The sequence below is a fragment of the Myodes glareolus genome, chromosome 7 (assembly GCF_982192425.1).
Source record: "Myodes glareolus chromosome 7, mMyoGla1.1, whole genome shotgun sequence".
Classification (NCBI taxonomy): domain Eukaryota; kingdom Metazoa; phylum Chordata; class Mammalia; order Rodentia; family Cricetidae; genus Myodes; species Myodes glareolus.
The window spans coordinates 25119528-25145303 of record NC_142032.1 but is presented as its reverse complement, the minus strand read 5'-3'; the positions used below and the strand labels follow the sequence as shown (position 1 = coordinate 25145303).

Sequence of the window (25776 nt, the reverse complement as noted above, 5' to 3'; positions counted from 1 at the left end):
CCAGAAGGTTTGAGGGGAGCTGCAATTCACCGTCCCTTCTAAATAACGGCGGGTGGATCGATCAAGAGAACCCGGGAAGAGGAAAGAAACGGGCGGGAGCGAGGTGTGTGCAAGAGCACAGGGCATTACCTGAAAAGGCAACAGATTGTTACCATTATCGGTTCGGAAAGCGTTATCCTCCATCCAGGATTTGGAGGTGAGCGGGGCCGCACGAGGGAACTTAGGTGGCGCGATCACATTGCTGGAGAAGGGCTTTTTGAGCGGCGAGATGGGGTTAAGCGGGGAGGGTACCCCTACACCCACGCCCACGCCCACGCCAACAGCGCGGCGAGGGTCCCGGCCGGCCTGTAGGCCACCCCACGGGTTGGACGGGGCACTCCAGGCGGCGTTCACGCTCTGGTGCGTGTTCCAGCTGGACGAGGCCGAGGAGGCGGCGGCCGCGGCAGCAGCGGCCGCAGCGGCCGAAGATGAGGACGGCTTGCTGGTCATGATGGGTTGGTGGCCGTAGGCGGCGGCGCTCCTCTGCGCATAGGGCGCCTGGCTGGGGCTGGCGGGCGAGCGGCGTTGCTGCGAGGGCTGCGCCTGCGGGGGCTGCGCTGGCTGCGGCGGCTGTGGCGCGGGCGGCGGCGGCTGCTGGTGGTGCTGGGTCTGTGCCAGGCCGATCTGTGGGGAGAAGGTGCCTCCGAAGACCGGGTTGACGTGGTGCGGAAAGTTTTGGAAGAGCATGGTCCCGTTGACCGGGGTGATCCCCTGGAAGAAGCTGTCCTCCACCGCGTTCGTCGTGCCCGTGGACCAGGTGCTGCCAAAGGACGGTGACAGCGACGCTCCGGGCGCCGCGGGCTCCTGCGGCGGTGGCGGTGGCTGCTGAGGGGGCTGATGGAAACTCAAGCCCGGCAGGAGCGGCGACTCCATCTGCATTTTGTCTGGGCCGTTGGGGGCTGGCGGGGCCGAGGCGGGGCTGAGGGCCGGCACCGCGCTACTGTCTTCGGGCTTGGGGGTCTCTGAGGAGAGGGGCGTGGACGGGGCTTCGGCTGCGCCGGGCTCGGGCTGGAGCTGTTGCTGCTGCTGCTGCTGCTGCTGCCGCTGCTGCTGCTGAGACTGGGGCTGGGTTTTGCTTTTGTCCATCAGTAAATCATCCTGCATGGTTTGCGCAGCTGAAACGGGAAGAAAGAGAGATGCGTTATTGTCAGTGTGATCATGAATGCCCTCACTGAAGCGGGCGGGTGTTTTACTTGCGAAAATCCAGTGCCACTGCCACTAGCCAATTGCAATGCAAATCCATAATCTCGCATTTAGAAGAGCAGGTCGGGCTGGGGGAGGGTGGAGGGGTAGGAGGGCTCGAGCAAGGTCTCTTAAAAACACTGTGAGAGCGTCTTCACCCTTTCTGACGTCTCGGTCCCTTTTCTGTATTAGTGAGAGATGTGCTTATAAGACAGAAAGACAGCAATTTCGCCACGTCTCTTTCCCCTTCACCGGAACTCAGAACGTTCACCCAGCGATGAGAAACTGATTCTGGTTCCTGTTTTTTCCCAAGCACCACCCTCCCCCCCCCAGTTATTTGCATACGTCAATAAATAGTGCTGCGTCCTTCAGCAAGGTTAAAAAGACGTGGTACACGACCCTCTCTTTCCCCTTCCCCAGCTGAAGCACTTAAAAAAAGAAAGAAAAAGAAAAAGAAACAAGAAAAAGACAGCCCTCTTGATTAGCAAACTGCCTTCTTGCCGCGGATAATTGTTTCACTTGGCTGCAGCGAACCACGAGAGAGGAAATCTTAGGCATTTGTTGGAAGAACTCAGCTGCACAATCATTCTCTGGTCTCTTAGTAGCGGCAGCTACTCCATTTTGTTAGGAGACGTTTTAGTATAAAAGAAAATCCAGTTTTTAAAAAGAGGAAAATCGCCGGGCGTGGTGGCGCAGGCTTGTAATCATAGTACTCTGGAGGTAGGTGCAGGATCAAACATTCAAGGTCAGCCTTGAATACTTAGTTCGAGTCCAGCCCAGTATAAATATAAATGAAACCTGACTCAAAAAAAAAAAAAAAAAACGAGAGAAGGAAAGAAAGAACGAAGAAAGAGGAAAAGAAAGAAAACCTACTGAAACGTTTAGACGTGTTTGCTTCTTATTACTCTAAGGATTGTGGTTTTTCTGTTTATTCTCCAATTTTCTCGTCTCCAATTCTGTCGCCCAAGAGATTTCCTAGCTTCTTGGCGTTTCAGGTCTCAACGGGAGCCTGAGAAATTCTCTGCAGAGTGGAGAAATGCTTCTGGTTGGATTTGAGGTCAGAGGGAGGGAGGTGGGAAGGGAGGAGAAGGGAGGGAGTCTGTGAGATGGAGTGGGGGCGGGACTTTAAAATGCATCTGAGATTTAAGTAGACAGTCAAGATAATTCTGGGGTTGCCAGATTTTCATTTTTGAATCCTCCTGCTGCTGTCTCGGTCACAAGACTGGCAAATTTAGAATCCATTCTTTTATCACTAGTATTAACAGTGAAAGACTATGGTTTGAGGACCCCGAATTACCATATGCTAGCAACTGTTAAAAATAGAGAGTACAAAGTCCCAAATTCTCATACATTGTAATTATAGTACATTACCCTCACTGCTTCATTTAGCCATATAAGGAGTGTATGGTATTTTCCACTTCACATAGAAGAGCTATGTTCACCTCTGCCATACAACCTGTTTTCTTACTCAAGGATGAAAACAGTAATCACTCAAAACCAAAAGATTTCCATGTGTGTAGTTATCACTGAATTAGCTTGTCTCAGAATATGTTAATTGCTTTAAATATCTGAATATTACAGGGCTGAGACCTTGAAAACAAATATTTTGAAATGTTAAAGGCACTATGACCAAACATATAATTTTTAGATGACTCCATACAATTGCAACAAAATTATTAATATATTTAATACAGTTAATTAAATCATATACTGGAGAAGCATCTTTCATGGGACATTTGTAAAAGGGCATTCAGATACACACGACAGCTCTGCCTTTGGACTATTGAACAACTCTTAAAATGGAGGTATCGTCTCTCTTAACTATTACACAAAAGATATCAGACAAGTTGGATTAACTATTCTGTTTTATTAAAACGATCATTAAAATGCTTAACAGATAACATCTTTCATTTCAAAGTTTCACGTACAAAGAATATAGTAGACTTAGGGAAACATTTCACTTCTCAGTCACCGTACTTGCCTTCTTATTCCCTGCTTCTTCCCCTCCCCTGGGAAAAAAGCCCAGCCCAGTATAATATAACGTGCACCAAGGATTGCCGATTGCCTGCTACTATCAATAGAGCTTGCTTTAGGTTGCTTTTATGGTCCTCAGTTTCCTCTACGTAAAACAATGGCTTTGATTAGTATTATAAATAGAGCACAGAGGACAGTGAACCTCGGACTCAGACAGCACAAAGTTCCATCACTGCCAAAGAGGATGGTCACAGATGCTCACACTTCCTTCTTACAGTGCTGCAGTAGACCATTATACTTCTGGAATTTGAGTGTTTTGGTCAGCGAGAATTTTCTTTACAATGACTATATCATCATGGCTGAAATATGTATTGGATTATATTTAGTATAGCTTTTCTTACTGTTTGTATTCAATGCTTTTTGTTAATGCCTTCAGCTTAAACTGCATGCTCTTGATGGGAAAAAATGCTGTACTTTACCCCTCACCCCCAAGCCAAAAAGTAACCTAGACTCAGAATATTTTATGATGGTTTTAATCAATAGTACTACTACCTCATTAAATCCTCAATGTTATAAGAAAACACTCCTTTTTTCAATGCTCTTTTAAAATAATGCAATTTTGCTTTCTGTATAAATTCACTGTCAAGGTCAAGACCCACCTTTTAATAAATAAGATCTTTTAAAAAAAAAACTAACTCAGTGATTAAGATAAAATTTACAAAGTCAATATGAAGTATCCTTAAATAACTGCCTGTATAATTTGAGTTGGAGGTTTTTTGCTTATATATAGCAAAGTCTGAGAAATAGATGCCTGTTTCCCCTCCCCCACCACACACAATAGATCGGCTTTTGCATGCAATAACCCAATTTCAAGTAATGAATTCATAGCAGCAGTTACCTTTAAGTGTCCAGTTTTTAAAGAGCGATAAAATTGAAAAATGAACAGTATTTATTTCTTCTTTCGGGTTGATTATGTGACCGCTCTGGAAAAGCACTTTGACAACTGTAAGAAGAGTGGGCATGCGCACACAGAGGACTGTGGGGGCTGAAGTCTTTCACAAGGTACTCTGCCGGGCTTCAGCACGTTCAGCCAGGAAAGAAGGAAACCTCGTAAATACAGATTCCAAGGGGGAGAGGTTGTGCCCGGATTATATTGTAGCCTCCTAACCAATCTAGACCAGGAGTTGTTGAAATAAAAGAAGGAAAAATAAACTGGGTTGTCAACTTGATTTAGGAAGCAAGGCTAAAAGAGAAAGTAGATTGTAGGACACAGAATAAATAGATCCAGCCGAGCTACCTTAAATGGAATTATGATGGTAATGGCTGGATAGCCAGCAATAGGAACCCTACTAGAAAGAAAGAGATTAGGGTGTGGAAGAAAAAACCAGGCGGAGAACTACAGGAGAATGATAAACACCTAAAGCCCCCACCCCCCAGCTGCTTTGTTCTGTTTTGAGACACGAGAGACAAGGTTTCCCTACACAGCCCAGGCTAACCTGGGTCCTCTGGCCTCCCCCAAGAGCTGGGTTTATAGATGTATACTGCCACACCTGCTGAAAGAAAACCGTCTTAATACAGAATTTTAAAACTCCCTTAATATTAAATGTGTTACTGACCTTGAAGGTAAAAATAGGTTTTAATCAAAAATGTTTGACATTTTATCTACCAAAACTGACTGCCTGAGACAGGATCTCCCTGTGTACCCCCTGGATAACTGCCTGCCTGAGACGGGCTCTCCCTGTGTACCCCTGGATAACTGACTGCCTGAGACGGGCTCTCCCTGTGTACCCCTGGATAACTGACTGCCTGAGACAGGCTCTCCCTGTGTACCCCTGGATAACTGACTGCCTGAGACGGGCTCTCCCTGTGCACCCCTGGATAACTGGGAACTAGCTATGTAGATCAAGCAGGCTTCAAAATTGCACCAATCCTCCTGTCTTTGCTTCTCCAGTGCTGGAATTAGAGGCTTGTGCCACCACACCCAACTCAGGATTTCTTTGTATTTGACTTTTTATCAAATGAGAAATGCCCACCTCATAACCTGAGCACTAGAGAGGCTGAGGCAACAGAATGGCCATGAGCTCTCAAACCGCCTGGGCTGCACACAAACCAAAAACGGGCTGGAGAGATAGCTTAGTTGATAAAGTATAAGAACTTGAGTTAGATCCCCAGAACCCATTAAAAAAATAAAACAGCCTAGGCATAGCAGCATTGCACCCTTATAAACCCAAAGCTTGGGGGTGGGGGGAAAACAGGTGGGTTCCTGCTGATAGGCAAATGCAGTCCAAGTTCAGAGATAGTCTTTTAAAAAAAAAAAAAAGCAGGGAGGTTGCAAGTGTGGATGTATATGAAGGGAGTGGGAGATGGATGGAATCAGGATGCATGAAACCTATAAAGAGTCGATTAAAAAGTGTATGGCTATATCACCATGACCTCGACATATCTCTTCTGATCTAAGCAGAATGGACGGGAGACTGCCGGAGATAACTAGATACTTTAGGCTCTTGGCCTCCCCATCTTTCCATTTTGGCCACAACAGAGGCCACTGCATCATGCCTTGACCCATCTCCACCCCAGGAAAAAAAATAGCAAACTATTGCTGAGGAAGGACACCTGAGTTTGATGTCTGGCTTCCACTTGCACTTAGTCACACATACCCACACCCCACACACATACACACATAAATATATATACTCATGCAAAGAATTTTATCCATATGTTTTGAGTCAATTCGCCTTATTTTTACCTGAAAGTCTACCTTGCATTATTGATACAGTGATCAAATAAAATTAAACTCTTTCAGTGAAAAATAGTATTTGATAAGATATTAATTAGTAAATAATTTAAAACCTTAAGAGTATAGCTATTGAACAATGACTTCTTTGTTCAAGATATATATACAGTTTCTACTTAGGGGAAATTGTAGAGGGAGATTTTGGTTGTTTTTCAAACAGATGGTCATTTAATTTAGCCCAGGCTACCCTGGAACTTGCTATGCAGCTGAACTCCTGGAGCTTCTGTCTCTACCTCCCAAGTGGTGGGACTACAGGCACTACCACAGCCTTGTTTTTATTATTAAACTTAGTATGTGATTGTCCCTATTTTAGCATAATAATTTCAGGCTGAATCTCACCGCCTATTAACATCAACTGTCATTATGTATAGCTCATGAAAGCAATAACTCAAGAGCTAAGTTTGCTTGCGTAGGCAGAGGATAATATTTCTTGTGGAATCTGGTTCCATGCCATTCACCCATGGGGTTCAGAGTAAATGTCAGTTGATGACTGTGCTGATTGAACTTAGATCTGAAAATGCTAAGCAGCATTTACAACTCTCAATTCTGTTTTCCTTTCTTACAAATCAGAAGTAAAGTTGATCAGAAACTACCAATTTGCATCTTTTAGTAGTCTTTGTTCCTAGTTATTTTTTTCTTTTGTCCTTCCTTTTGTCTTTTTGTTTGTTGTTTTGGTAAATTTCTTGTTTTGTTTTGTTTGAGACAGGGTCTAACTATGTTGCCCTGGCTGGCCTAGAAATTGCTATGACCAGACTGGCCTCAAACTCACAGAGATCCACCTGCCTCTGGCTCTCAAGTGCTGAGATTAAAAGTATGGGCATTATGCTCAGTTTGGTTTGGTTTTGAGACAAGGTCTGAACAGGCCTGCAACTTGCCTTTTAACCAAAGCTGATTTTGAACTTCTGGTCCTCTTTTCTTTTCCTGTCCCTCCCACATGCTGAGATTACAGGGTGTACCACCACATCTAGTTTATACAGTGCTGGGATTACCACCACATCTAGTTTATACAGTGCTGCGATTACAGGGGTGTACCACCACATCTAGCTTATACAGTGCCGGGGTTATGGGGTGTACCACCACATCTAGTTTATGCAGTGCTGGGATTACAAGGGTTTACCACCACATCTAGTTTATGCAGTGCTGGGATGAACTCAGAGCTTCACGCATGCTATGAAGGCACTGTTTCAACTAAACTATATCTTTAAGCTCCATGTCCAGTTATTTATAAAGGGGGAAAACTAACAATTTAGGTAGACGTTATATAGAGAGGTATATGCCTGCAATCCCAACACTTTAGAGGCTGAGACAGGAGGATTCACACTAGCTCCAGTCTTGGAGACTTTGCTGCCTAGTCTAGTACCTGCCCCCCAAAAAGGATTTTTGTCCATTTTGTTTTGTTTATTATTCATGTGCATGTTTGAAATGGTATACTTGAACATTTATTAATGCAGCTGACCCTAAGTACAAGTCTACTGGTAATTCAAAGGCTAGAAAAAGATAAACTTTGGTCTCGACTCTTGGTGGGTGATAATGAGCACTACCCGTACTTCCTGGAACCTTACTGTACTTCGAAGTGAGCCACTAATCTCTGCTCTACTTTCCTAAAATGAGATTTCAGACCTGAAAAGAAAATAGCTCAAACAAAAATACCAAAGAGTACATAGCAGGCAAACATAGGAGGGCCTCAACAACGACAAAGGCTATCTGTTGCAGTGTTGGTTTGTAGTGTATGTGTGGTATTCCTGTCTGCATGTGTGAGCACACATGAAAAAGTCAGAGGGTGACACAGTTTTTGTTTGTTTGGGTTTTTAAAATTAACTTATTTCTATTTTATGTGCATTGGTATTTTACCTGCCTGTATGTCTATGTGAGGCTGTCAGATCTTGGAGTTACAGACAATTGTTAGCTACTCTGTGGGTGCTGAGAACTGAACCCAGGTTCTCTGGAAGAGTGGTCAGTGCCCCCCCCCCCCAGACAGGGTTTCTGTGTGTGTAGCTTTGGAGCCTATTGGCCTTGAACTCACAGAGATCCACTGGCCTCTGCCCCCAGTGCTGGGACTAAAGGTGTTTTGTTGTTGCTCTCCACTTTACACTTTACAGAGTCTCCAGCCTCACACTTGAACCCAAGATGGCTGATTCTACTAGTCTAACTAGCATGCTTGCTCCAAGACCCCATCTCTGTCTCTTAAACGCTTAGGAGCACAGGCAGAATCACCACCTTCCTGCACCTCATTTTGTGTTTAACCAAAATAGACTTATACATTTTTTTGAAACAGGAACTCTGTAGCCCAGTCTGGCCTTGAACATAAATCCACCTGCCTCTGCCTCCCAGGCATAAGCCACCACACCCAGCCCATGTATTCCTTTTTGGGATAATCATCTTTCATTACTAGCACCTCTATAATACTGCTTATAAACACAGATAGCATGTAGGTTTTCCATACGTACACCTTTTTCTTTCTTTCTTTGGAGATGTCTCACTATGTTGTTCAGGTTAGTCTCATATTTATAGGCTCAAGTAATCCTCCTGCCTCAGCTTCTCAAGTATCTAGCAACAGCACTGGCAATATAGTAGTGAACACAGCCGCTTTCCAAGTATCAAAGTCAGGTATATACCACCTTTCCTAGCTCAATATATAACACATAAATGGATGAATGAGTGGATTTACCAATAAAAAATGTCTTTTTATTATCTGAAGCAGCCAAGATTCTATACTTTATTTAGAAGAACAATTACACTGGGAGTCGGCCACAATCACAAACCTATAATCCCAACACCCAGGAGGTGGAAGCAAGTAGATCAGATGTTCAAGGTCATGCTTAGCTACTTAATAAGTTCTTGAGTAGCTTGGGCCACATGAGACCTTGTTCAAAAAGAAAGGAAGGAAGGAAGGAAGGAAGGAAGGAAGGAAGGAAGGAAGGAAGGGAAAAGAAGAAAGAGAAGAGAAGAGAAGAGAAGAGAAGAGAAGAGAAGAGAAGAGAAGAGAAGAGAAGAGAAGAAAGTTGAACAACCAAAACCCATGACACCAATGTGAAAGGGACCACCCAGGAAAGAAAGTGGCCGAGAGGAGAAGGAATACGACAGGGTAATAAATAGGGGTGCATATATAGTCAAAATGTATGATATATGTGGATTAAATTGGTACAATAAAGCCCATTGTTTTATACAATGAATATAAACTATTTTTTAATTATTAAAGAAGTTTAGGAACATATCCAGAATTGAGAGTGCTTTTTCAGTGGTGCAGTGTTTGCTTCACACGTGCAAGGTCCTGGAATGGATCCCCAGTACCAAAGGAAAAAATCTAGAGGAATATCTTCACAGTATTAAGGTAAACCATTGACTCATTCGGGTACTGAGGAATCTGTGACCCACACACATTAAGCACATATTCTGACCACTGAAGTACACCTTCAGTCCCATCAATTTTTTTAAAAACAAATCACAAAAACACTAACCATAAATGAAAATAACAAACTGGACTAATTATGAATATATTTAGTTGGGCAGTGGTGGCGCATGCCTTTAATCCCAGCACTCAGAAGGCAGAGACAGATCTCTAAATTGGAGGCAAGCCTGATCTACAGAGGGAGTTCCAGAACAGTCAGGGCTGTTACACAGAGAAAACTTGTCTGGCAAGGGAGTGGGGAAAACGTTTGCCACTGGACCTCTGACCTTTGCTTACAACCCCAGGCTGAGGCAGGAGGGATGGTTAGAGAAGGTTCTCGGAGAGGTTGTTAGGTAAAAAGGAGTTACAGAGTTCAGCAAAAGCATTTGATATGGAAAAGGATCATGGCAAGCTCTGTGGAATGGAGAGTTAAGGAAACTTTGGGATACTGTACAAAGTAGGTGGCAAAATACCTAATTTTCTAACTCTTCAAAAAACACATCTCTCTATTGCCTCTCTTCTTAGTGAGTTATAGCATCTTCTCCTATCAATCTGTCCATTTAATTCTTTTGTTGTTGGAATCTCTCATCCCTTTCTCTTCCGGTGTCTACTTTTATATGCTCTGATAATAACCCTTTGACTGGAATATAGTGATAGATAAGACAGATAGATTTATACACACACACACACACACACACACACTCTTCCATTATATGTGTTTTTGATCTAATACACAGATTCTTGTCTTGTTTGGGTTAGGTGTGCTACATGTATTTGTTTTGAGGAAACACCTACCAGGAACCTGCTATGTAACCGAGTTGTTTGGCCTATCCTGTTTAATAGCACCACCCCGAGTCTCCTCACTCAAGGTTAAGAATCCAGGCAGGATTCTGCTCTTCCTCTTCACCCTCACTGAGGGAGTCTAACTGGTCACTAAAACTTGTTCTTTCTGCCTCCTAAATTTCTGCTTGCATCCCTTCCTCTTCATTTTCACCCAGTATAATTCTGTCTCTCAATTCTCTACAGTAATATCATATATATGTCTCTCATATAGTACCCTCCCAAATGTGGCTTCCATATAAATCCTCCAGCCATGGCAACCCTGGCAGCTGTCCTTAGCCTGGACGATCTTTCCACCTCTTGATAATCTGCTCTCGCTCACTCTGTTCTGTGAAGCGTGTACTGATGGCAGAATCGCCCCATTCCCTGGAGCACAGGTAGGTGTACTCGAGGACAGTACTCTCCATGCTTTGCTTGCGTGTCTGCTCTTGGTGAACGAGCTACTATAACCTAGGCTCGGTGGAGGTGCTGGACAAGAGTTTGTTAACAAATCAAAAACAAGGTATAGTTTTTGCCTCTTAAAGACTAACAGAATTTTTTCTAAGTTAACATTAGATGAAGAAAAACTCATACCATTACAGGTATTTCAAAACTACTATGTTTAATGAGCATAATATAATGTTTAATATAATTAATCTATCCTTTCTCTTGTTGTAGGATACTATTTCTAGGATTTTTCAAATCAATTCTTTCCTTGAATCTTTATTTTTAAATAGTTATCTTATGTCATACTGGCCCTTACATGCTAGGTAAGTGTTCTACTGCTAAGTTATTCCCCTTGTATTCATTTTGAGTCTCAAAAGAAAAACAGCTCAAGGTATTAGATTTTTTATTATTATTTAACTTTATTTCATTTGAGTTGGTGTGAAGGTGTCAGATTCCCTGGGACTGGAGTTACAGACAGTTGTGAGCTGCCATGTGGGTGCTGGGAATTGAACCCAGATCCTCTGAAAGAGGAGCCAGTGCTCTTAACCTCTGAGCCATGTCTCCAGCCCCGGTATTAGATATTTTTACATACCGTTTATTCATTAAAAATTCATGAGGACCAAGGGTACAGTTTAATGGTAGAGAACTCCCCTAGTGTGATCAAGGCCCTGAGCTTGATTTCCAGCACCATTTACTTTATTTTTGTAAATTGTAGAGTCAGAGAGATGACTTAGCAGGAAAAGTCACTTGCTACCTAGCTTGATAAACCTAAATTCAATTCCTAAAACTCACTTGATAGGAGAAAACCAACTTTCAGAAATTGTTCTATGACCTAAACACACTCACTCACACACACTCACACACATAAATGCAAAAAATAAAATCTATAAAAATGTGACGTTATATCAACATCTAAATTTTCTCTCTTAAACTGTTACTTTTTTTTTAAGATTTGACCCAATGTAAGCTGAGTTCCCCTCATAATGTTTTTTTTCTGTTTTTTCTCTCTCTTTCTTTATTCATTTGTTTTGTTTACTTGAGATGAGTTTCACACAACCCAGGCTGTCCTCAAGCTCCCAAGTCCAGGCTGCCTTTGCACTCCTGGCCTTCCTGTCTCTATCTCTAAAGTGCATGGGTTACAAGGGCACCACCACACTTAACTGTTTTTTCTAATTGTATACGTATGAGTGTTTCCCCGCACATATACATGTGTGCTACCTGAGTGTCTGGTACCTGAGGATGCCAGAAGAGGGCAATGGATCTCCCAGAAATGGAGTTACAGGTGGCTGTGGGCTGCCTGATAGGGTGCTGGGAACTGAACCCTGGTCCTCTCCAGCTAGAGCAAGTGCTCTGAACTCTCTCCCTACAGCCCAGTTTTTCCATTGTCTTATTCTCATCACAGTAACTCTCTTTCTGGAGACTATAAAAACTATAAGAATTATTTTATAAAACAGATAAAGCCAAGTATGATGCATGTGCCTGTAATCTTAGCACTTTAGAGGCTGAAGCAGGAGGATTGCTATGAGTTCGAAGCCTGTTGTAGAATGAGACACTTTCTCAAAACCAGACAAATGGGCTGAAAAATGGCTCAGAGGTTAAGAGTGTGTGCTGCTCTTCAAGAGGGCCCTGGTTCACATTCTTGACATTTATACCAGGGAGCTCACAATTGCCTGAAACACCAACTCCAGAGGATGTGACTCTTTTCTGGCCTTTGCAGGCACACATGCACACATTTGTGACATACACTCATATACACATTAAATTTATTATAAAGGCAGACAAACATATCCAGGCATAGTGGCACAAGTCTGCAATCTCCCACATTCAGGAGGTAGAGGCAGAAGGATTGGGAGAAACAAAATCTTCTTCTTTGTTTTCTACTTCATTTTTGAGACAAGCTTTCACTATGTGTAGTTCAGATGGCCTGGGATTTCCTGTGTAGCCCAAGCTAGGCTTCATCTCCTCATCCTCCTGCCTCAGCCTTCTGAATGCTGGGACTGCAGGAGTGTAGAACCGCATCTGTTTGAATTCATTTCATTTGGTCTCTGCAATAAACCTTTGGGGTAAATACTGCTCCTATCGCTAACGGCAGAAGTAAAAGAGGCAGTTTAGGTGATTTCCCTATTCAAACTCACACACTATTGCAGAACAAGAACCTCATTTCAGGTTGACACCAGACTTGTCTTTTGTTTAGTGACTCATACAAACAGGTTCCTTTCTCCTCAATCCACACAGCCACAGAAACAGTTTGAGCTTCAAAGGTGTGGAAAGAAGGCAAATGGTTGTTTAGAAACTTCCCTTTCTACTGCTGAAGCAAAACTGTATGGCTAGCCTTCGCCTGAAAACCAGGGGAAGCTTTAGCCAGATTCTACCCATGGGCAAATCTCTGAGTGTCCCAAAATAAGCATGACTGTCTTCCAGAAGATGACTCATCAAAGCCCAGTGCAGTGGCACATCCTGATAATTCCAGAACTAGAGTGGAGGCAGGAGGACCCAGAGTCCAAGGTCATCAGTTCTAGTGAGCCCAGGTCAGACTGGGCCACATGAGACCTGAAAGTAAAAAGACAACTGATTTGTCTTAACGGATAGAGAAAAGCCTCGCCAGACAATCTCCGCATTAGCAGCCAGCAATTATCAGGTTCTATCCAATCTGATGAGTCATAGAAATTGTCATAACAAGGACAAAGTCGGTGTGTCTGCTCAGGTAACCCCTGGATCCTCTCATTTAAAGCCAAGTAGTATCTACAGAATCAGTGCCTTTCTTACACGGGGAATTGAATTTCAGCAAATTCCTTCCCTTTATTACCTGACTTGATGCTAACAGCTAGGGCAGTAAATAAACAGTATGGCGCCCTCAGCCTCCCTTTCACAGGTTGTATATATACCCTCAGCACCAGAAAGTGAGCTGGACAGACTGAAATCCAGCCCATACTCTTCTCACCAAGGGCGTGAACCTTACTGTTCATAAGCCACATCCTGAAGGGACAATCCACTACCAGGATGTATGAATACATGAGTCCCCACCATGGGAAAGTCAAGTTTAAGCTAAAAATATTATAAAACCCAGTTCCTACACAGTACATCTGGGACTGGGGTATATAGCTCAGTAGCAGTGTTTCCCTAGTGTGTTGAGAGACCTGGGTTTGATCTCCAGCTTACAGAAGGGGATAGATCCAAGCAGAAATGATAACTCAATTCTCTTTTTGTCTATTTTGAGATAGGGTCTCAATATATAGACCAGACTATCCTTGAACTAACTCAAAGAAATCTACCTACCTCAGCCTCCTGATTGCTGGGTTTAAAGTTGTGTACCACCTACCTATCAGGTTGTTTTGTTATTGTTGTTGTTACTCACACTGTAACTTGTTTAGTAGTTCACTTAATGTAGGCTGTCTTTGTCTTCTACTATTGAAAACTGCCTTCTTTGGGGCCTTGCTTTAACCCCATAAACCCAAACCCACCCCATAAACCCAAATCCAAAGGTATTTTTCACTTTTTTTGTTGTTTGAGATAGTTACCTTGTGTTGTTGAGATAGTTACCCTATGGGACCCAAATTAATATCAAATTCACAAGTCTCCTGCCTCAGCCTCAGCCTCCTGAGGCTAGGATTACAGGCAAGTGCCACTATACCTGACTGGGGAATGAGAAACAAAAAAAGTATAGCAACTGTCTACGCTACCACTTTTGGAAAAACTAGACTACCTGCCAGGATGCTAACAGAAATGACATCATCACAGTAGTAGGGGATCGGCTTAATAGTGTAAGAAGTGACATGTGGAAAGGGCATGGGCTTACCAAATTTAGTTGTCACCAGGCATAGTGGCACATGCCTGGAATACCAGCACTCAGGAAACTGGCACAGAAGGATCAGGAATTCAAGGCCAGCCTGGGCTCCATAGTGACTTCGAGACAAGTTTAAGTTAAATGAGACCCTGTCTCAAAAATGAATGAATAAAGTGTATCTACATCTGATTGTCTAAGCAGTTATTCCCACTACTACCTTCCTAGTCCTCAGGCCACAGGCAATACTGTGTTACTGTCCAGTCGACTGCCCTCTCTCAGGGAACTCAATAACCTAGTCTTCCTAAAAATGATAAAAAAAATATATCTATTAGCAGTTGTGTACACTGTCTTCCAAAGTATTAAAGATCTGACACAAGAAGAATACTTTAGACCAGGAATTTGAGGCTAGCTCAGGTTGGCCTTGGATTCGGTCTGTAGACCAGGGTGGGCCTTGATCTTGTGGTCCTCTTGCTTCAGCTTCCCAAATGGCTTTGATGCCTACGCAACCAGGCCAGCTACAGATTATAACTTAGGGAAGCAAAGGAACCAGAATTTATATGTAAACAATATGCCTATAAAAGCCTCTGTTCTTAGTTTCAGTTAGCTTCCTCTAGAATCAAATGGGGACAATTTTAAAAACTGCTGGATCTAAATCTCCAAAATTCTATAGTGTATATGAAAGCATCTTTAACAAACTAAAGCAGTAGAGGTCAAGGTATGCGATCCAAAGTTAATCCTGGGAGGCAGCTGAACTACCTAGAAATTCTAAACTGAGAATAGAGTCTGTCTCCTTCCTACTTAACACTAACTGGTACCAGGAGTCACATGGGTCAGGCTAACAGAGGAATAGACTCTTACCAACCAGAACTTCTGATTTGCTATTTTTTTGAGAGCTATCATGTAGTGCTAGCTGGCCTTAAACTCACAGATATCTGCTTGCCTCTGCCTCCGAGTTCCGGAATTAAAGACATGAACCACCACATAGTTCTTATCCCGCTTCTTCCTACAGACCTGTATTTCCTACTTAGTGAGGTCTGACCTCAACCACCACAGGATTTTCTTCTTTTGTGGTAGTAGTGGAAGGATACAGGTATTTTTAAAAGTTTCTTTTTATTTTTTATTAGTTTTAAACTAATAAAAGTATTATTAAATACACAAGAGTGTATTGAGAATTTCTTTATTCTCTGCTAACAGTGTTTATACTAGCTAACATTCTGAACTACGTAAGAATTTCTTGTTGGATGGTGGTTGCACACTCCTTTAATCACAGTACTCAGGAGGCAGAAGCAAGCAGATCTGTGAGTTTGAGGCCAACCTGGTCTACAGAGTGAGTTCCAGGACAGCCAGAGCAATGCAGAGAAATCCTATCTCAAAAAAAACAACAACAACAAAGAATTTCTTATGCCTTAAAGCAGTGGCTCTCAACTTGTGGATTGCAACCCCTTTGGCAAACTTCTATCTCCAATAATATTTACATTATGATTCATAACAGTAGAAAAGTTATAAAATAGCAATTAGAATAATTTTATGGCTGGGGGTCACCACATAAGGAACTGTATTAAAGGATCGCAGCATTAGGAAGGTTGAAACCACTGACTTAGGGAGTTAATCATCACATAACCCTAAATAATAAAAACTATCATTCTTTTGCTGGGGTTTTCTTTTTCCTTGTCTTTTTTACATTTATTTATTGTGTGTATGTGGAGGGGAGGAGCACTAGTTCTCATCCTCCAGCACATGAGTCCTGGGGATTGAACTCAGATCATCAGGTTTAGCACCAAGTGCCTTTACCTTCCGAGCATCTCCTCATTCCCAGTTGTTGGTTTGTTTGTTTGTCTTGCTTTAAGGAAACTCAGGCTTAGGAATGATAGATGTTGAAGAGATGGCTCAACAGTTAAGATCATTTGCTCCTCTGTTCAAAGTACCCATATAAAAAGCTAGGCATGATGGGGCACGCTTGTAATCCCACTGCTGGGGTAGCAGAGATTGGAGGATTCCTGGGGCTTGTTGGCCTGGTCTAATTGGTGAATTCCATGTCCTGGTGAGTGATCCTGTTTCACAGCCTCCTGTAACTCCAGCTCTAGAGATCCTGTGGCCTGCTCTGGCACTTGCCCAAATACGTACATATGTTACCTCCCCCAACACACACGCAAATGAATTATTAAATAAAATCAAGAGTGGCTGGGGACATAGTTTAGAAGTACAACACTTTCCTAGCATATACAAGAGCCAAATATATATTTTAGCATATTTATTAAGATATTTTAAAAAGGTGTTTTTGTTTTTTGATATGGGGTTGTAGCCTACGTTAGCCACAAACTCACAATATAATTGGGACAGACCATGAATTCCTAATCCTCCTGTCTCTACTATCCCAATACTGAAATTACAGGTAAGTGCCACCATACCTGTTTTAAAGATTTTATTAAATTTATTTAGCATTTTCAGTAGAGAAGGGCACTAACATGCCTGGGCATGCATGTTAAAGTAAAAGAACAATTTAGGTGACTTGATTCTTGCCTTTTACATCATGGTTCCTGAGGATGGAACTTAGTTGTCAGGCATGGCAACTCTGACCCATCTTGCCAGCCTACCCCTATCATTTTTTAACATTTCTCTTTCCTGTGAAACCGTGGTCTTAGATTCACTATATAGCTCAAGCTGTCCTCAGCATCATCCTTCTTAGATTTGGGGATTACAGAAGTATGTCACACAGCCAATCTGACCAGCTTCCCTTGGGAACTGGATAGTCCAGGCTCAGGTACTTTTCCTGCTGCAGTTAGGACTCAGTTTCTCCCAAAGGGCCTTGCTGTCTTTATTGGAAACAGCACCAGACATATCTCTGCTGCGCTGAGGTCCACTGTCTAAAGCACTCTAAGCAGTTAGACACAGAAAACAACCAGGGGCCTATTAAGCTCTTACATCACTCTCGGGCTTCTCTAGCCTGAATCACCAAACTGTTCAAAAACAAACAATCCCAAAGGCTTAGGAACCACGTGGTCAGGTTTAGTCACACTTATTGACTGGCCAATTTTCTGTGCTAGTTACTTCTGCATCATTATGATCAAAATAACCTAAAAGAAACCACTTCAGGGAGGACAGTTTTATTTGGCTCATATTTCCATCAGTTTTAGTTAATCGTGGTAGGGAAGGCATGCAGAGTTCAGAGCACGCATGTGGCAGAAGTGTCTCGTGTAGTAGTGGGCAGGAAGCAGAGACCACAGCCGGAAATAAGAATCATCGTCACTGGGCCATTTGTCCCAGAGAACTACTTCCACCAAGCAGGATCTACCTCTTAAAAGCTTGAGAGCTTCAAAATAACACCACAAAATAACACCACATCCATTTAAAGAAACCTATATGGAAGACTGAGAAGAGGAGTTTGGGGGGAGTTTGCTTGTTTGGTTGGTTGGCTGGTTTTGGCTTTTCAAGACAGGGTTTCTTGTAAGCTTTGGAACCTGTTCTGGAACTCACTCTGTAGACCAGGCTGGCCTCAAACTCACAGAGATTCACCTGCTTCTGCCTCCCGAGTGCTGGGATTAAAGGCGTGTGCCACCACCACCTGGCAAAGGTGTATTCTGTAATGCTGGAGTGAAACATACTGTAGACATCTGTTAGGGCATTTGGGTCAATCGTGTCATTTGATATTTCCAGTGTTTTGTTTTGTTTCAGGGGTTTGGTTTTGTTTTGTCTGGGAAATATGTCCATTGGGGAAAGTACAGTATTAAAATCACCTACAATTACTGCACTGGGGTTAATCTGTGGCGTAACCCCTAGTGATGTGGCTTTATGGAATTTTTTGATGTGCGTATGTTTAAAGTTGTAATCTTCTAATGGATTTTTGACAGTGGGAAGAAACAAACTATATTCCATGTGACACTGTGATACAAGGAGCAGAGCCCAGAGAAACAGATGCCCTTTGTCAGTTACTGACAGAGTAATTCTACCCTGACTTTTCCAGTAGAGTTTATCTGTGCTGTTAAACTGGCATACTAAATGTCCTTCTTATTCACTCTCAAAGCTATTCACACTGAAGATCAAATGATAAAGTTACACTGTTGTGTCTAACTTTAAAAATCTATTCAGAGTTTTAGAAGCCTGGTCTCCTCAATTACAAGTCTAAGGATAAAACTATGAGAATATACATTGTTTCTTAAACATTCTATGTATGTTGTAAGGTATTGTTATCACTACCACTATTGAAAATGTTCAGTCAATAAAGTAGCAACTATCAAAGCATTATTTAAAAAAAAAAAAAAGCAGTTACAGAGATGGCTCAGCAGTGAAGAGCACTGGTTGCTCTTGCAGAGGACCCAAGGTTTGATCCTAGCACCGATGGTAGCTCATGCCCACGGGAGCTCACAGCCATCTATAATTCCAGTTTCAGAGGATCTAATGCTCCTCTGTCCTCTGTGAGCACTAAGTACACATGTGGTACACATGCCTACATACAGGCAAGACATGCATATACAGAAAATAAAATGAATCTTTAAAAAATGAAGCACCACAATGTAGTGATATTTCATTTATATTTTAATAATAAATAAAAGATTGCCCGAAGTTCAGAGAGTGAAACAGCCTCACTGATCAGCCTTACAGACCAGGCAGTGGTGACACACACCTTTAAGCCCAGTAGCCACGCTAGTTTGCCATAGAAACCAGGCGGTAGTGGTGCACGCCTTTAATCCCAGCCCTAGAGAGGATTATAATACGGGAGGAGACAGCTCGCAGTCTCAGTCTCATTCTGGTATTCCTGAAGGCAGGATCACCATTTCGGAATGAGGTAGACTGTAAGAGCCAGTGGCTGGGTGTTTTGTTTTTCTGACCTTCAGGTTGAACCCCAATTTCTTTCTCTGGGTTTTTACTAATCATGCTACACCACAAAGACTAGATGTGGTGACCCATATCTGAATACTTGATTCTCTTGCCTCTACATCCCAAGTGCTGGGATTAAAGCCATGAATCACCACATCTAAAATCTCTCAGGTATTCCTCACAGTCATAAGAATATCTGACCAAAATACCTCCTTTCTGGCATGAGAGCTGTTGATTTTGATTAAGTCCCATGTGTTCTTCCTCTGTCACTGATGCTGTTGTCAGAGTAAGGAGACGGTCTAGTCCCAGGTCCTGGGCAAGCTGTGTGCTAAGAATTTTATACTTTTAGCTCTTACATTTTGGTTTTAGGTCAATTTTTAGTTAATTTTTGCTCATGGTGTGTGAGCTTTGCATACAGCTATCCAGCTGTGATAGAAATACATACATTCCCCTATTACATTACAGTGGTGCCCTTGCTATAAATAAACTGACAATCATGAAGGTCAGGATTTATTTTAGACTTCCTGGCCTATTTAGAAGTAGACTAATCTAAATGTCTACCTTTATACTAATACCACAGTATCTTGATTAATGTAGCATTTTAATGAGCTTTAAAATTAGGAAAAGAACACCAATGAGATAGCTTGGTAGGTAAAGGCAATGGCTGCCAAGCTTGATAACCTGAGTTCAGAATCGCCAGGACCCACATCACCAAAGGAGAGAACCAACTCTTAAAAGCTGTCCTCTGCTGATCTCCAAAATAAACAAAGAACTCAAGACACTTGACATCAAACGAACAAATAATCCAATAAAAAATGGGGTATAGACCTAAACAGAGAACTCTCAATAGACAAATCTCAAATGGCTGAAAGACATCTAAAGAATTGCTCAACATCTTTAGCCATCACAGAAATGCAAATCAAAACAACTCTGAGATTCCATCTTACACCTTTCAGAATGATCAAGATCAAAAACATTGATGACAGCTTATGCTGGAGAGGATGTTGTATAAGTGAACACTCCTCCACTCTGGTGGGAGTGCAAACTTGTACAGCTGCTTTGGAAATCATTATGGCAATTGAACAGAAAATTGGGAAACAATCTACCTCAAGACCCAGCAATACCATTTTTGAGTATATACACTAAGAAAGCTCAGTCATACCACAAGGACATGTGCTCAACTATGTTCATAACAGCATTATTTGTAATAGCCAGAACCTGGAAACAACCTAAATGCCCCTCAATCGAAGAATGGATAAAGAAAATGTGCTACATTTACACAATGGAGTACTACACAGCAGTTAAAAAAAATCTTGAATGACATCTTGAAATTTACAGGCAAATGGACGGATCTAGAAAACATCATATTGAGTGAGGTGACCCAGACCCAGATTGACAAATGTAGTATGTACTCGCTCAGAAGTGGCTTTTAGACATAAATCAAAGAAAAATCAGCCTATAGACCACAACCCCAGAGAACCTAGAATTAAGAGGACCCTAAGAGAGACATACATGGATTTACATAGGAAGGAGAAAAAGATCTCATGAGTAAATTGGGAGCGTGGGGGTCACAGAAGAGAGTAGAAGGGGAGGGGGAGGATGAAAGGAGAGCAGAGAAAAATGTATAGCTCAATAAAAACATAAAATAAAGCTGTCCTCTGACCTTCATACAGGTGCCATGATACTTGCATCCCACTCACCCAGCCCCTCCCACATAGTAAATATGATATAGTAAGTTTTTTAAATAAATAAAATAAAATAGAAAATATGGACTGGGGATGTAGCTCAGTTTACAGAGTGCATAACCTGCACAAAGTTATGGCTCCAATACCCATAACCAAATAAACTGGTTGTGGTAGCACCTGCCTGTAGTATCAGCACTCAAGGTGGAGGCAAGAAGATCAGAAATTTAAAATTATCCTTGGCTGCATAGAATTGGAAGCCAAGATAAAGAAAAATAAAGAGAGGAGAGTTCCTGGCCAGCATGATCAACAGGAACTCTGTCTTAAACAAAGGAAACCATTAAGCGTGAGGCTGGAGATGCAGCTCAGCGATAGGATACTGTCTAACATGTATGCCACCCTGGATTCGATCCCAGGCACCACAATAAAGAAAAAAAGCATTTTTAAGTCAAGGATGTGAATTCTTTAACTTGAGTCTTCCTTTTCAATTTATTTTTTACATTTCTTTGTTTATTGTTGTAGCTGGGGCACACGTGTGTCAGGATCTGTGTGACATCAGAGGACAACTCTGAGAAACTGGATTTCTGCTGCCACCAAGTAGGTACTGGGGATCAAGGTAAAACAGTCAGATTAACAACAAGCACCTTGACCACTGGGTCATATCTGTCAGCCCTGGTTCCCCTTTTACAGGAATCCTTTGGCTCTTCTAGATCAACAAAATCTGTGAGACCTTTAGGATCAGTTTGCCACTTTCTACATGATGAAATTTTGACAGTAATTGCCCAGGATTATAGATCAGTTTAGGAAGTATTACTAGTTTTAAAATATTATCCAGATATCGATATATCTATATATAAGTAGAGATGAATGGATGGATGATAGATGGACAGATGGACAGACAGAGAGAAAGTCCGTCTTCTGGTGAACTCTTTCAAATTACTGTAACTTTAATTTCTTAGTTTTCAGATGTTATTTATTTCTTTTGTTAAATTGACTCCTTTGTGCTTTCTTTTTATTTTATCATCTTCACTGTATGTACATTTGATGTGTAAGTGTATGAGTATGACTCCATGGTGCATATATGAATATCAGAGGGCAAGTTTTTTTTTAATATTTATTTATTTATTATGTATACAGTGTTCTATCTTCATATATACCTGCAGGCCAGAAGAGGGTATCAGTTCTCATTTCAGATGGTTGTGAGCCACCATGTGGTTGCTGGGAATGGAACTCAGGACCTTTGGAAGAGCAGGCAATGCTCTTAACCGCTGAGCCATCTCTCCAGCCACAGAGGGCAAGTTTTAAAGAATTGGTTCTCTCCATTGTAGGATCCGGGGATTAAATTCACAGGCCTATGTAGCTAGTGCTTCTACCCACCGAGCCATCTTGCCAGTCCAATGTTATTTTTCTGAGAAAGAATCTCATGTAGCCCAAACTAACCTTCAACGTACTATGTAGCTGAGGCTAACTTTGAACTTCTAGCCTCAAACCCCCAGTGCTGGGATTACCAGCATCCACTACCACGCAGAGTTCGTTCATGTGGTGCTAGGGACTGAACCTTGGGCACTGTACATGTTAGGCAAGCATTTTACCAATTGAGCTATATCCCCAGACCTATTTTGATCCTTTTGATGTTTTTAATAAATGAAATTATTTCTTCTTGCTTTTATTCCTAGATTGGTCACTGCTAATTTACGGAAATACAGTAAATCTTCCATATTGATTTTGTATCTTATAACCTTGTTTGAATTGCATTTTGATTCTAATATTTGTTTTGTGTGATTTCTTGCATTTTTTATTAAAGTTTTCATGGTGTTTTGTTTTAAGACAGGGTCTTACTATGTAAACCAGACCAGCCTTGAACTCACAGAAATCTACCTGCCTGTTTCCCGAGTGCCACCATACCAGGCCTCACTAAAGATGTTTGTTTGTTTGTTTGTTTGTTTGTTTTTCTGAGACAAGGTTTCTCTGTAGTTTTGGAGCCTTTTCTGGAACTAGTTCTTGTCAACCAGGCTGGCCTCAAACTCATAGAGATCCACCTGCCTCTGCCTCCTGAGTGCTGGAATTAAAGGGGTGCGCCACCACTGCCCATCTACGAAAGATGTCTTAATACATAGTTGAAACACAAAGGCTAAAAGAGAGGCTCCCAGAAAGAAAGACCCACCCCACAGCACCGGATGTGCTTCCCCTCAGAGAGAGTCATGGAAAGTAGGACTTACTCAAAGAAGACTCACCTCCCTGGGATTCTCTAAGCATAAGATCATCTTATTAGAAAATAAAACAGGTGTCCTTCTTCCTTCCCAGAACAGATGCTGTATTAGTCTGCCTAACTGCGGCTGTGATAAAATACTGACCAAAGGTAACTTGGGGAGGGAAGGGCTTGTTTTACTTACATGTCTCTATCATAGTCCTCATTACAAGAAGTCAGGAAAAGAAAAACAAGAGGAGACGCAGGAGCCATGGAACTGCTGCTCACTGGCTTGCTTTGCTCTGAAACCTCACAAGCCAGGCCCCTATCATCTGCACCTCTCTCAACATTCCTATCTTCCCAGCGCCCATAACAGCTCATTAAGTTCTGAGAATTCAAAGACCTCTTCTAGCCTAAAGCTTCAAATTCTTCCACGATCCTCCCCCAAAAACAACATGGCCAGGTCAGTCTCAGCAACAGCTGACTCAAGACAAACTTCTGTCCTAGTTTGCTTCTGTCGCTGTGATAGACACCATGATCCAAAGCAACTTGGGGAGGAAACTTTACATGTTACAATCCATCATCAAGGATGTCAAGGTATGGTTTCAAATAAAATCCCTGGAGACAGGAACTGAAGCAGGGACCGTGGAAGAACGCTGCGTACAGGCTTACCCTCTTTGGCTTGCTCAGGCTGATTTCTTATACAACCCCTGTCTACCTGTTAGGTGTGGCACTGCCACAGTGGGCTGTGGGCCCTCCCACAACAATTAGCAATTGAGAAAATGCCCACAGACAGGCCTTTTCCTCACTTGAGGCTCTTCCCAGGTGACTTTGTGTCAAGTTGACACAAACTGAGCAACACAGATGCCTTTTTTTACTTTTCTTACTTGATTTGACTAGTGCTGTGGGATTATGCTCTTGTACACTGTAAAGACTTGTCACCGTATTGGTTTGATAAAACGCCGATTGGCTGATTGGTCAGTAGTCAGGCAGAAAGTATAGGTGGGGCAACCAGACTAAGAAAATTCTAGGAAGAGGAAAGGCAGAGACACAGTCACCAGTCAGACAAAGAGGAAGCAAGATGATAATGCCTTACTGAGAAAAGGAGAAAAGGTACCTAACCACATGGCTAAATGTAGATAAGAATTATGGGTTAATTTAAGTTGTAAGAGCTAGTTAGTAATAAACCTAAGCAATATGCCAACCAGTTTATAATTAATTAATGTAAGCCTCTGTGTGTTTATTTGGGACTGAATGGCTGCAGGAACAGGCAGGACAAAAACTTCCATCTACTGACTAGAGCCTCCAGCACACTGTTGATTAAAGGTTTCAAGAGCATACGTCCTTGTTTTATCTCTGTGAGAAAAATTCAATTCTTCACCATTTGACATGAGGTTGGCTATGTGTTTTGTTTTTCTATAGATACACCTGGAAGGTTAAAGAATATGTCAGGGCTGGAGGGATTGCCTCAGGAGTTAGGAGCATTTACCTCTCTTGCAGAAGACCCAGGTTGGGTTCCCAGTATCCATTTGGTGGCTAACAACCACATGTAACTCCGGGATTCAATGTCTTCTGCAGGCCTCTTAAGTCACCGCACATACATAATGCACAGACATACATGCAGGCAAAACTCCCATACACAGACACTAGAAAGAAGCAAACTGGGACTGAAAATAACTAATTACTAAATCTGACTTTTGTTTCCAGAGCATATATTTTAAAAATTATTTATGAATTTGTATGCCCCAAGGTGCCCCAAGGTGCACATGTGGAGGTCAGAAGACAACTTGCAGGATTCACTTCTCTCCTTCCACAATGTAGGTTCTGGGAATAGAACTCAGGTTGCCAGGCTTGGTGGCAAGTGCATTAACCCACGGAGCCATTTTGCCAGCCCACATGTAATGTTTAAGGCTTACTTTTAAAACATTTCCAAAATGTTGCTTGATTTTTCCAATTTTTCAGCAAATTATCTCTAAGTTGCTTGAATTCTGGGGAGCATGAGGCTGCAGTCTGTGTTCTTCCAAATCAATCTCCTCCCTTTAATAGTCTACTTTTACTTCTCTGTGGCACCTCCTATCTCAGGGTCACTGGCATCTTTAACCCTTCCAGCAGAGAATCTACTGCCTCTGTGAATGGAGCCACTCTGAATGTCTGTGAAGGTGTGAGCGTAACAGAACACATGGAAAGAGCAAACCTGAAAAGTAAACTCCAGGATCCACAACAGCTACTAGTCAATTCAGACCTTCCCAGGGGGAAGGAGTAAAGCACAGCAAAGGAGCACAGGGAAACAAAGCCTCCGTGCTGAGGAGACAGCTCACTGCTCAAACGCTAGACTCAATACCCAGGACCAAAACTCGGACAACAAACAAGACTCCTGCATCCTAAGGGCTGTAAGGATTCCAGACAAAAGAAAACAAACAAAAAACACTTTGATTCATGTGGTAAATAGCTAATTAAAAATAATAAACATATTTTCATTTGTTCACTAGCATTAAAGAAATGTCTGTTCACATCTTTTGTCCATTTTCAATTTGGGTTATTTGTGTTTATTATTATTATTATTATTATTTCGTTTTTCAAGACAGGGTTTCTCTGTAGCTTTGGAGCCTGTCCTGGAACTAGTTCTTATAGACCAGGCTGTATTATTGATTTTTTTAAAACAGA

At 42.1% G+C, this 25776-nt stretch overlaps 1 protein-coding gene and 1 long non-coding RNA gene across 10 annotated transcripts in view; one reads left to right on the top strand and one right to left on the bottom strand.

The window, feature by feature from the left end:
- Nucleotides 1–25776, bottom strand: part of Cpeb3 (cytoplasmic polyadenylation element binding protein 3) — a 191716-nt gene that overhangs the window by 158077 nt on the left and 7863 nt on the right. For 5 of the 9 annotated variants that reach the window (XM_085693818.2, XM_085693819.2, XM_085693820.2 and 2 more), the window contains exons 1-2: nucleotides 4094–4232; nucleotides 130–1154 (exon numbers count right to left, since the gene is read on the bottom strand). In XM_085693818.2, coding sequence (XP_085549944.2) covers nucleotides 130–1154; nucleotides 4094–4217 — 1149 coding nt within the window. In that variant the 5' untranslated portion in view covers nucleotides 4218–4232. Of the gene's footprint in view, nucleotides 1–129; nucleotides 1155–1379; nucleotides 1515–2094; nucleotides 2263–4093; nucleotides 4233–25776 lie in introns of those variants that run through there. The other 4 variants (XM_087907946.1, XM_087907947.1, XM_085693822.2 and 1 more) reach the window with 4 other exon arrangements.
- Nucleotides 56–25622, top strand: LOC146893643 (uncharacterized). The gene is made up of 4 exons (XR_015003283.2): nucleotides 56–196; nucleotides 21447–21521; nucleotides 23229–23283; nucleotides 25195–25622. It is a non-coding gene; the product is annotated as an uncharacterized LOC146893643 (long non-coding RNA).